This window comes from Cucurbita moschata, unplaced genomic scaffold, assembly GCF_002738365.1.
Source record: "Cucurbita moschata cultivar Rifu unplaced genomic scaffold, Cmos_1.0 Cmo_Scf00024, whole genome shotgun sequence".
Lineage (NCBI taxonomy): Eukaryota > Viridiplantae > Streptophyta > Magnoliopsida > Cucurbitales > Cucurbitaceae > Cucurbita > Cucurbita moschata.
The window spans coordinates 2597535-2610661 of NW_019268540.1; the positions used below are offsets into that span (position 1 = coordinate 2597535).

The 13127-nt window shown below is 30.4% G+C and overlaps 3 protein-coding genes across 3 annotated transcripts; 1 reads left to right on the top strand and 2 right to left on the bottom strand.

Annotated features, from left to right (window-relative positions):
* Positions 1-5569: 5569 nt before the first annotated feature.
* LOC111461128 (indole-3-acetic acid-induced protein ARG2-like) lies at positions 5570-6501 on the top strand. Its single transcript, XM_023104624.1, has 2 exons — positions 5570-5854; positions 5945-6501. Exons 1-2 carry the CDS (start codon positions 5781-5783, stop codon positions 6180-6182), a joined length of 312 nt encoding a protein of 103 aa, XP_022960392.1. The 5' UTR covers positions 5570-5780; the 3' UTR covers positions 6183-6501.
* A 2828-nt stretch (positions 6502-9329) lies between these two features.
* Positions 9330-10461, bottom strand: LOC111461036. Its single transcript, XM_023104467.1, has one exon. It carries the CDS (start codon positions 9982-9984, stop codon positions 9520-9522), a length of 465 nt encoding a protein of 154 aa, XP_022960235.1. The 5' UTR covers positions 9985-10461; the 3' UTR covers positions 9330-9519.
* Positions 10462-11351: 890 nt separating this feature from the next.
* LOC111460763 (uncharacterized protein At5g01610-like) lies at positions 11352-12373 on the bottom strand. Its single transcript, XM_023104041.1, has one exon. The coding sequence runs from the start codon at positions 12101-12103 to the stop codon at positions 11624-11626; it is 480 nt and encodes a 159-aa protein (XP_022959809.1). The 5' UTR covers positions 12104-12373; the 3' UTR covers positions 11352-11623.
* Between the last annotated feature and the right edge of the window lie 754 nt (positions 12374-13127).

Sequence of the window (13127 nt, forward strand, 5' to 3'; positions counted from 1 at the left end):
AAAAAAAAAAAAAAAAAAAAAAAAAAAAAAAGCGAATATTTGGCATTTTTTGTCGAGCAAATAGTCGGGGCGGGTCAACATTTTCAAATGGGCCTGTTTGTGGGTCGGACGAATTCTTGGCCCAATATAATTTGGATTGCAATTTCAAGAATGGAGAATTGTAAATTTTCGCAAATATAATATATTATAACTTACTTTTCAAATATATTTTGGTTTATGAATTTTTTTTAATCTTTTATTGTTCTTCCTAAAATTTCACAATATTAATTAATTAATTAATTGTTTATACCTCAAGTATCGATTTCCACATCGTATTATGTACTAGTTGAGTTTGTTCCTATCTGAAAAAATTACTAATATTTTAACTAATTGAATTGGGTTCGTGTCAATAAACTTAATTTGACTATGTGAGATCAATATCTTTTAACTTTTTTTTATAAAAAAAAATTAAATAGAAGAATATTAGGGATAAATATGAACCATTTATTTTGATCGTCCTTAATTTAATTTAATAAACATGAGGATTAGATTCTCTAGCTATATTTTATTTTGTTTATTATTATCATTATTATTATTTTACAAAATTTTAATTGTACCTTAACTTTTAAAAATATATTTCAATTTTTCTTAAATAATTTCTAAATTTTTTTGTTTGAAAATGTAAAAACACAATATTTAATTTATGGAAATAAAATTGGTTTATATACATAAACCAATTTTATTTCCATAAATTAAATTCTTTTTTTTTTTAATTTAAACCAAATTTATTTCCATAGAATCCCCAATATGCTACCTTTATTTAGGAATAAGGAGCAACTCATCTCCAAGTTTGCTTTTATTTGTTTACGTGATCCTGAAAGATCCATTCTCCATTGAAATTACCATTATCTCCTTTACATAGTGTTGTTAGTTAAAAGGAGATAAGAAGTAAATTAAATTTTTAAAAATATCTAATTAATCCTTAACTTTAAAGATATTTTTAAATTATGAATTTTACGTTTAAAAATTTCAAAAAAATAATTAATTTATTACCTATAAAACTTATATTTTAATCACATTATAGCGTATGTATATATATATATATATATATATATATAATTAATTAATTAATGGAAGTCAACTTGTTATAAAGTCAAAACTCTAAACAACTATTCATAAGGAGATGTATGATGACGTGGACATGACATTTAATAGATATTTCCTCTTTTCCAACTCCCACTTTCTTCCTCTCTCCCATGTTAATGATATGTAATTTATATATTAAATAAGGGCAAATTTGTAATTATCCATTTATGAGGATATTTTAATTTTTATCAATATTTTTTATTTTTTCAATAAAATAGAAACCTCAATTCTATAAACAAAAATAATAATTTATTTTGAAATTCTAAAAATTATATACAAATATTATTTTGATTTTGATAAGATAAGAACGTTTATTCTCATAATTTATATTTAATATTAGATGTTATTATGTCATTAATATTTTAAATAATATTCGTTAGTTTTAAAACATTTAAAAAAAATTAACGATGTTATTATAAATTTTAAAATAAATGACATTTTTGTATCATTATACCTAAAATTTATCTTATCTATCAAAATATGTGGGTGAAAATTGTTCTCTCCCTTCTCCTTTATAAACTAATTATAAAATTCTCCACCACTAATTCTTAATGGCAACACCTTTGCTTACGCATGAATTAGCATGCCTAATTTTTAGTGACGTAATTATTTTTATATTTATTTAAATTTAAATCATTTATTTTCATCTCCAAATCTTAAATATTTTCCAAAACTAAATACATGGTGGTAGTACCAAATACTTACTCAAACAAACTGATCCGAGCAATAACTCAATTGACACAAGACAAGCATTTTCAACTAAGAGTTTAAAAGGTTCGAATTCTTTTACTCCATTTTACATACTGTTGTCCTATAAAAAAATACGTGAAATCCAAGTAAATAAGGGATACTCCTGAGAATAAGATGATTAATAAATACTTAAAAGAATTGAAAGTCACTGTCTATACCAATAAAGTACACATTTTTTTTTCGGGGCTTAATCATAAGAATTCTATAGATAAGAGTAATTTTTATAAGATTATGAACAGAGATAAAACATGTTGGAAGGACTTGTGTTAGTATGTGTAATTAGATTTCACTTTTAGAAGCGAATAATAAATAACGTGATCACGTTGCAAGTAATGTAAGAAAATGCTAGGGCTATAAGGTGTTGAATCCGTGGTTACAGAACATATCTAGACAGACATCAATCCCTAATATAAAATGGATGTACGACAAACGAGAATTGCATCGATTTTTTTAAGCTTTTATTTATTAAAAAAAAAAAAGTAAAATAAAAGCGTCATTTTAAAAAAGAGTCACATTTGGCTTAGGATATACGGAGGCACTTTTGTGTTATATGTGGATTTTCATTGTCTTGACGGCCACATATTTATTTACATTTTTTTTAAGGGATAAGGTTTGGACTTTGATTAAAAAAATAATTAAGCCGTATACCGCTACGGCATACTATTTTAAACCAATTATTAATTTGTTTAATTTTTTAGGTCAACTTTTTAATTTCCTATAATTTTAATAACACATCTCCATTTTTAAAATTAATGTAATTATTAAATTAGGACAGTTGAAATTAAATATGATTGAATTTGTCTCTTGCGTTGCTTTTGGGAAGAAATAATAATAATTAAAGAACCAAATTTGATGATTAGCATGCAAATAATCAGTAAATTAAAGCGCAATTTAGAAGGTTAATTACGGTTTTGAAAAGTCAAAACTTATTTGAATAATAATAATAATAATAATAATAGAGCCAATTGTTTTATTGTTTTTTTTCTCTAATATAAAATTAATTTAGTTAATTTTTTTTTTTAATTTTATTGATCTATTTAATATTTTATTAGTTTATTTTTCTTATTAAAATATATGTTTATAAATTGTTGTTATATTATTGAAAAATATATATATATAAAAAAATAAATAATTTAGACTCTATTTTTTATGAATATAAATGATAAGCCATATTCCCTATAAAAAAATTATATCTACAAAATATTTTTATAATTATTGCATTTTTGGAATAAAAAATAATAATTTTTAATTACGAAGGAATCTGAAATGTTAAAGAAAATGTCAGATTCTTAGCCACAAAAGCATCGACAATCCCATTTTAAAATAATTTAAATTTAGTAATATTTAAATAAAATGTAAGAGAAAAACAAAAAAATAAAAAAAAAAGAAAAAGAAACGGCGTTGAAAGAACGCCGCATCTTTGTTTGGTTTGAAACGGAGGCTCCTGCTGTCCGGTTTCCGCGGCTTTATTATTATTATTTTATTTTAAAATAAAATTCCCAAATTGGCCTTTGGAAACAACCCCTGGACCGCTCTCAAAGGGTCATTTCCTTAATTTCATTAAAATATAAATATTTTTAAATAATTGACGATTTTCAATATATATATATATATATATATAATAAAAATAGATTTTTTTTTTCGCTACCCCTAAATAAAATAGCATTTAAAACCTTGTTCTTATATTACTCTATTTATTTTTATAAATTAATTAGTTATTTAAATATTTTCAAATGCTTTTACAAAAATGATATTATTGGAAGGAAAAGTAAATGTTTGTAATGATTTCAATAATTAAAATGTGCTAATAAAAAATGTAAATGGAGACAAATAATAATAATTAGCTCTCTTTATCTTAAATGTTGGGATATTTTTAAATATTTTTATTATTAAACAATTAAATAATTCATCCCATATATTCTTATGAATAGGTATTGATATTTTGTGTGTGATTGTGACTTTATAGGCAACTTGGGTAGACTTTTTTTCAATTACGTGTAATTTGACTTGAAAATAATAGTTCATTAATGCCACGCGAATTTTCTATCGTATTTATTGCTTAAATCACATCACATTTAAATTTCAATATCATTTATTAAAAATAATTTCAAAAATAAAAATTAAATCTAAATTTAATATGACTGGCCAATAGTAGTTTTTTTTTAACGGAAATATATATTGTTTTAATTAAACTTTAAAATAAAAAAAGAAAATAATTGCGTAATTTTAAAAAATAAAATATATGATTAGGGACTTTTGAATGAAGTAAGGAACATAAAAATTAAAGAACTTCTAAAATAAAATAAAATAGAATAAAATATAGAAAAGGTGCAATGAACCTAAACCAGAAAATGGGCGGTGCTGAAAAAGTGAAACCCTGTCACGCGCTGAGCAATTCTCGCCTCCCACCTCTCAAAATGTTTTTTAATTTTTTATTAATAAAAATATTTTCAATTTTTTTTCAATAATATCTTTAAAATTTTAAAAATACAATCAAACGTTTAACCGTGATTTAAATATATATTTAAAATTTTAAAAGTTTCACCTCTATCAAAATTATATTTACCATTAATATTATACTTTTAAAAAATCTTACGGTAAATATATTGACGATATCTAGATTAGGTATAGACGTTTTAAAAAAAAATAATATATACATAAATGGTTACGTGAAACATGTCATTTTGATCCCAATTGTTTGTGATATTGCAATTAAGTATTTATAATTTTGTTTATATAATTTTTAAAATATTAAATCAGCGAGAATCTCACAAGTTATTTTTCTATTTATATGGAAAAAAACAATAAGGATATAAATAAATTTTTCGAATAATATCAGTTTATAGATAATCGAACTATCGAAACAAAAAAATGGAGTACTATCATGTAGCTTTGTATCGGCTAAGTTCACAAGTTGGAGATTAGAGGACTCAAACCACTGACATCCACCACAAGGTAAACAACTGCCTCTCGGGTCCCGACTCGTTCTACGATAGAGGCCAATAATAGACAATAGATTCATCATGTTGTACTCTCTAACGAACAATTACTCTCAAGATCTCAAAAAGTAGTGAGTTGAAATCTCATTCTAACTATGGATTTTTCTAGTCCTGTGGAATCTAGCTATACGCGAACCAAGAACGAAGACCTTTTCCCTCCTTTTCGCCTACCTCTTTGGTCTTAAGAATGCTAGTTTTAAAAATGAGTGATTGCACTTCTCCGACCCTTATTGTCCCACGACGGCTAATGAATTCCATTTATTTAACAGAGTTCTATAGTCGGTTTGCGACCCCTAGATATCGAAGCCTCCTTGGGGCTATATCCGCCATTTGAGCCTAATTTGGACGTTAAAACGTATACAAACAACTAAAATATTCGATTTTTTTTTTTACTATTTGTTACCTAAAAAAATAAAAAATTAGCTAATTTCTTTTAGGAAAGAAATTGATCACATAGGTTCGAATCCCGGTCGAGTCAAAAGAATAAAAAATAAATTGACCATAGTTGACCAAGCTGGCATCTCAATGGAACCTTTGTTTCTTTCACAAACAAAGAAGGTTCGCAGAAACCAAAACCCCAACCCAACTGCCACATCTCCTACCTCCACGTGTACGGGTGTGATTAACCGCGCTTCCCGCCTACTTTGACGAGTTCCATTTCTAACCCTAACAAATTACCTCTATATAAACCCCTCACTGCCCCCATCTTCCTTCATCACCTCCATTTTCGAAAGAAAAGAAAACTGCTTCATACACATAGAAAAAGCTCGATCCGGTCCTCTAAGAAATTTCTCCTCGTTGCTGTGGAAGATTTTCTCGAGAAACAATCTTGTTCCGACGAAAATCTTTCTCCACAAGCAGCAGCGTGTTCCGAGATCGATTGTTTGCTTTTTATATTCGTTTCCAATGGCTCGCTCTTTCTCCAACGTTAAGGTCCTCTCCGCTCTTGTTTCTGATGGCTTCTCTTCCGCTCTCAGCCGGTATTTCCTGTTTTTCTTGGATCTGTCTCGATTGTAGTGTTATTTTCTTTTTTTGTCGATGTTTATTTTGGTTGTTGTTTGTTTGTTTAGGCGTGGTTATGCGGCGGCTTCGCAAGGAGTTGCGTCGAGTGCGGTTAAAGGAGGAAGTGTTGCGGTGGCGAGGAGCGGTAATATGTTGAAGAAATCAGGGGAGGAGAAGGTTGTTGGATCGTCTGAGAAGGTTGCTTGGGTGCCGGATCCTGCCACTGGCTATTACAGACCGGAGAATCGCGGCGATGAGATCGATGTTGCCGAACTTCGATCGATTCTTCTTAAGAACAAGAACTGAAAGGATTTTCCCGAAATGAACTGAAAAAAAATTAATAACAATAAGAAACCTTAAAGATGATCGGATTCTATTCATCGTAAAGAGACCTTCCGGCTTCGGATCGAAATTGAAAGAGGATTGGATCGGGCATGAGCGTTAAATTTGTGAAGCAGTTTGGGGATTGGACAACACACTATCGCTTCCGTTTAGACGTTAAGTTTTTCTCTACCACAACTTTTCTATTGCACTCTGTTTTTAGAATTTGAATGTTTCGTTTCCTGCGTACGGTTACGCTAAAATACACAATGAATGAATGATTGAAATAGACATTATTTGTGTAGCCTTTGGCTTCTGTTCTTCGTTCTTCGTTCTTCAAATTCCTTTTCCCTTTTCCTTTTCAATTTGTTGATTACAAAACTAAATTCACGCGGAACCTCTGTTCTAGAAGAGTAGAGAAGCTTGCCTTCTGGTGAAAGAACAGAGTCAGTAAAGCCTGATTTGGAACGATGTTTATGATTTCATTCCTTATGAGATGACGCTTCAGCTTTCAACTGTTCATGGCTTACAACGATTGGATGTATGAATTCAATTTTCCATTTCTTTATGATATGCGTATGATAATTATGATTCATAGACTCTGTTCTTTTACTCATTACATAAATTAAAAATTTTAATGGAAGTTATCATTTTAATTTTAGGTAAAAGTATATCCTTTTCCCCCTAAAAACATTGGATCAAAGTTAACTTGGACGACTGCGATTGGTTAGACCTTTGAAAGTACCCTTACACGGAATAAATTTCAAAATTAAAGTGAAAAAAAAAATGATACTTTTAATTAATTTGTTATTGGAAGGTTCATGTGATTAAATTAATTTCGTCATTAATGTTTAAATCTACCGAAATGGGTGTTTTTCTTTTAAAAAAAAAGCTACCAACTAGATTTTATCTTCTGATTTAAAAAAGTCTCACCCAAATGTTCTATAACAAGTCCCGTTATTTGTTGTTGGAAATGAATACTGCTAAATCACAAGTGTTATTTGTTGCTGGAAATGAATATGGAAATGAGTACTTCACAATCACAAGTGTTATTTGTTGCTGGAAATGAGTACCGCACAATCAGAAATGAGGAAATGAATATGGAAATGAGTACTTCACAATCACAAGTGTTATTTGTTGCTGGAAATGAGTACCGCACAATCAGAAATGAGTACCGCACAATCGTCTCCCAGGAATTAGGTACAAAAAGGGGATGATATATATTTAGATACATATAAATAGACATTCATGATATTTTGCTATAGTATAGACTATAGACTATAATGGTATCAACTTATATGTCAAGGTTCTATTCGATGGGATGGAATATAAATCAAGAGAGATGGCCGAGTGGTTGATAGCTCCGGTCTTGAAAACAGGTATAGTTCGAAACAAAGAACTGGTTCGAATCCCTCCTTATGCTCAGCCTTTTGTTTGGCGAATAGATTTGTTTCTTTATTTTGTGTAGAAAATTAATAGAGACAAAGTTATTAATGGTTTGAAAAAAAAATTGAATTAAAATTTTTAAGGGTTAGATAGTTACAAGACCGATATTTTAATATTTCAATTTATGAGGACTAATTAAAAATTTTAATTTATGTTATTTCGATGATGTCCTTAGCTATCGTTGTGGGCCACACGACGTTAACCACAATCACGTGGCGAAATCACAATGGGCAACATTCCATGAACGTGGTTCTCCTTCACGACAACCACATGGTGAAAGGATATTAAAGGGTGGGGCCTTGTTTCTAAGTTGGTATCTTCATTTTTCATTTCATAACATCCAACTTCATAATTGAAAAAATAAAAATAAAATAATTGACAAAAAAAAAACTAAGATTCCATGAAGGGCAGAGATTCAAATCTCATTCATTTCATGATAAATGAAGTAATATATGAACGAAAAGACATTATAATATATGAACAAAAAGACATTATCGGTACATTTTATCAGCCAACTATTGTTCTATCTATTTCATATATCATTCACATCAATTTCCAAATATTTCAATAAGTTTCTAAGAACCAAGTTTATAAGACCCAATTTTCTGTCTTTATTAATGACATTTACTTTTATTTTTATTTTAAATTCTTAGAAATTAATTTCAATGTGAAACTTTCTATTTCTATCTTATAAGAATCCTAAATGTTAATAAATAAAGTCAAGGGAAAAAAATGTCATAATTTAAAATTAAAACTAACAACATAAACAATACCCTATCATTATTTAATATATTAGCAAAAATGAATACATTAATTTTGAATTAATAGATACATCACTTTCAACTATCTTCATATACCTCTTCCCACTACTCTCACCCAATCAATACCGAATATATGCATATTGTTAATGTATTACTCATTATTAAAGTAAAACAACAATTGTTAGGTAGAAATCAAACGATCAATTTTTGAGATAGTGATAGTGATGAGTGTATCATTCAACGAATGATACACGATTTGACAATAAAAAAAATCACTTAATGCATTAATATATTAAGTTGAGATATAAGCATGAGAAAAAAAATTATGGAAATATAATACAATCTCCTAAATGGTATTTATTGTACTCAGAAAAAAGTAAAAAAAAAAACCCTTAGATGGAGGCTATAAAGTCAAGTTTGAAATAGTAAAAAGTTTGTTTCATAATTACCTTTAAAAAAAAAAAAGTAGGATTGATAATGTTTGTTTTGTTATTTACTAAATTATACTATTTAGTTCTTAAATAATAATAATAATAATAATAATAATAAACATTTTGTAATATTATTTTTCACTTTCTAATTTACTCTTAAAAAAAAAAGATTAAGGAATCCAAGTGAAATTTGAAAACTATGAGTAATGGAAAAAAACAAAAAAAATTGGATTAAGATAAAATTTGAAAACTAAAACAATAATTAAATATATAAAAAAAAAGATTATTATTTATTTATTAAAAACTGCACCCCATGAAGAAAGAAAACATCATAAGCTCAATGGTCTAATTTCTAGCATCAACCAATTTTATTTGAATATGCACTCAAATTGAACCAGACGAGTTGGTGATGAATACTATCAAAGGGTTTTGGATTATATTTTTATTTATTAAAATTCAAATCTCTCGACACGATCAGATCGGAAAAGCGAAAGAAAAAAGAGAACAAAAAAGAATCGGAAGAAACATTAGAAATCCTACTCAATTCCAGCAGCGAATCAAACATTCACAACATAATTATGCATTTATCTTATTAACTTACCCCCCATTTCCACCAAAAAAACAACCAATTTAAAATCAAGAGATTCCTACCTGAGATTCGAACCCAACCCAACCATTTCCAGTTCAAGCTGGTGAAACAAGAGATTTGGTTTTAATTTTCCCCCCTTTTCCATTCTTGCAATCGGCTCCACACCCACCCGGCGGCAGGCACTCGGAGAAATTATCCACTGGAAACGACGCCGTGGCCACCCCGACCGAGAACAGCAGATCGTCGCCGTTTCTCACCACCTCCACAATGTTGACCCAGAAGAACATGAATTTAACAGTCACCCCTTTCAGATCCGTTAGCCTATTCTTTGAGATCTGCCCACTAATGGTGGCTTTGTATCTCAATTCATATGGATCTTCCGGCGAGAATTGGCAAGCTTCATTCAAATAAGCCTCCAATTTTCCGGTGGTTCGATCAAGACTACAACCCACAACACCTTCTGGGAGGAGGCCTATTGGGAAGTTGAATTCCCGGAGAATGTCGTACACCGACGGTGCTTCGCCGTTGTTGGTGGCAGGCGATGCAGCGGCGGTCGACATGGAGATGTGGAAGAATGTGGGCAAGGGAGGCTGAGGCTGAGGCTAATGCTAATGCTGTGGCAATGAGACCATTGAGGGGGGAAAAATAGTTGTTTCTTTTCCTTGGTTGTTCTAAAAATAGGATCTCCCATCTCTCCCCCTTTCTCGCTGAGAAAATTTTAATCCCACCATTTTCCTGGAAAATTGATGTGGAAATGCTATGGCTGACTGGGAAGATTCTAAATTTAAGATCACAGAAATAGAGGGTAGCACCAAAAAAATAGGTTTACGAGAACTATGGACATGCTAATCAAACACGTGCAACTCATAGAATGCTCATTCTCCAAGAGCAGATCATACAAACATTGAGTTCCAATATTCCCCCAAGTTTCCATTCGATGAACTTTCCAAGACATTCAAATAAAGCGATGTTGCAAAAAGAATTTGGTAGTGCAAACAGTGGCTGAAGATTGAACTCCAACATGAGCTTCTCTTCTTGATGATATCTATGATTAAAAACGAAGAGTAGACTCTGATGTACAAAGATCCTGTCTCTCTAGAATGGTATGACACTTTGAGCATAAGCTCTCGTGACTTTGCTTCTTGTTTTACCAAAAGGCCTCGTACCAATGGAGATGTATTCTTACTTATATATCCATGACTATTCCCTAAATTAGTCCCTCTCATCAATCCTGAACAGATCCTTCACGCTGATATGGTGGTCTTAGACTTTTACCTCACCTAACAAGATCCCAAGAAGCAGCCCCCAAGGGGTAGGGGTGGTGGGTCTCTAACAAGATCCCAAGAATCAACCCCCAATTGCTTGTTCAAATCGAAACCCCTGATGTCTCCACAATCTGGGTTGGGAGTGGGGTCAGACTTTCTTTCTAAAAAAAACAGGATCCCAAAAAGTATGTTTTCAGTCTGGGAGTTCCAGATTATGTGAAAAAGGAACAAAAAACAATGGTCTAAAAGAACTTGAAATGAACAATCCAGATGGATAAGAATTGATTCTATAACTGTACCTTCTCCCATTATGGTGGGAGTACTAAATAGTTCAAAGGCAGAATATGACCAACAACAAGGCATATTTTTCAAGATCTGGTAACTAGCTAACAGACAGGAAGCGATTGCCAATGGAAAAACAAAAGGAATATGATCTAACTGACTCATAATTGACTAATTGAACAATAGGCCTCAGTGAGAAAATGAAACCTGAGGGAGAGGCTGCCAATGAAAAAAAGGCGGAATATCATCTGATTGACGAACTGAAAAGTAGGCAGAGTAAGAAAAAGAAGCCAGTAAACGGAATCCGACTGATGAAGATAAGAATCTAGGGTTTCAGACAAACTGATTATGCGATTGATGCCATAGATGATTAAAAATGTGGAACCATTAAACCTAATAGATTGAATTGTTCAAATCATAAATAAGCAATCGAATGCATCAAGAGAATCAGAGACAGGCAGCAGATCACAATGGCAGAAAAATACAATTCTATTTTCCCCCGAAGAGACGATTATTTCAACAAAAGTAGAACAGAACAATAGATAGAGCAAATCTCGATCACCTAAACTGCACTTAAATTTAAGTTCAAAGCAACAAAACATCGTCAAAACAAAACACTCCATAAATTATTAAACACATATATTACCAAATTTCAAGAAGCCGAAACCAAGCTCCCAACCTTGTCGCAGTCAAATCCACATCCACACTGCGGCGATTCATAGAAACTATTAATCGGAAAATTAGCAGAGGCAACTCCGATAGAGAATCGAAGTTCGTCACTATCGCTAACGACTTCAACGATGTTGAACCAAATCAACAAGATCTTAACACTAACACCTTTCAAATTTTTGATTACGCCTTGAGAAATCACGCCTTTGACGGTAGGTTTGTACTCCAATTCGTAGGAATCGATCCAGAATCTGCACTTCCGATTCAAAAAGAGGCTGAACTCTCCGGTGGCTTTGTTGAACTCGTAGCCAGTAACACCAACGGGAAGAATGCCGACAGGGAAGCCGTACTGCTGGAGAATATCGTAGGCGGAGAGAGATTTTTGAGCACAGGCGAGAGGGATCGACGACAATGAGATGAAAGCAAGGAGAAGAAAAGGAACCAAAAGCTTAGAGAAACTCATATTTATAGATTTCGTTCTTCTGTTTTGATTTTGAGTAGAAAATTAAGCTGCCAGATCTTAATAATACCTTTGCCAATGGGAATTTATTTATTCATTTATTTTTTGTTTTCTTAAAAGACCAATAAAACTGAGATATAAGGGAGTCACGTGTTCCACGTGCTAGATTTGACATTTTTATTTTTTACTTATATTATTCTTTTTTAAAATTAGTGAAACTATAAATTAAAAATTTGAGATCATGTTGTCTAAAAATAATCCTTGCCTTTTAAATTTAATTTTTAAAATTATTTTGAGTTTGTATCTATTTTGTCTTTGGTTAATAATAAGTGTCGATTTAATATTTAAACTTTTAAAAAAATTTAATAAATCTTTAAACTTTCAATTTTATAGCTAATTATCTCACTAGAATTTGTGACAAAAAAAATTCTTAGTATATTTGTAAATCTAGAACCATTATTGAAATTTGCAAATTTGCAAATATATATATATAATTTCTATATTCTATATTATTCAATTTTAATCAAGGGAACAAAACTTAATTAAACCCGAAGCATATTTTTTTTTGGAACCTTTAAACATCAAAGACTTGTGAGTGTATTTTTTTTTTTCAAACCTTATAGATCAAAAGTGAATTTATGATCTTACAATACAAAAAAAAGTAGTAACGTTACTGTCCAAAAATACGATACATAGAATGAGAAGACAGTAAAAAAGAAGTGAGACTATGAACTTTTGATATTATATCTAATAAATCATTGTCAATAATATTTAAGACTTAAAATTGCCTTAAATTAGGCTACCATATAATCTTAAAATATTACCATGTTGAGGATTGTTAGGAGAGGAGTCACATTGGCCTAGTTATGGGCTTGATCATAAGTTTATAAGTAACGAATAAATGTCCATTGGTTGAGGTCTTTTGAAGAAACCAAAATCAAAACCATGAAAGCTTATGCTCAAAGTGCACAATATCATATAATTGTGGAAAGTCGAGATTTCTAACATGATATAAGAGCAATACTTT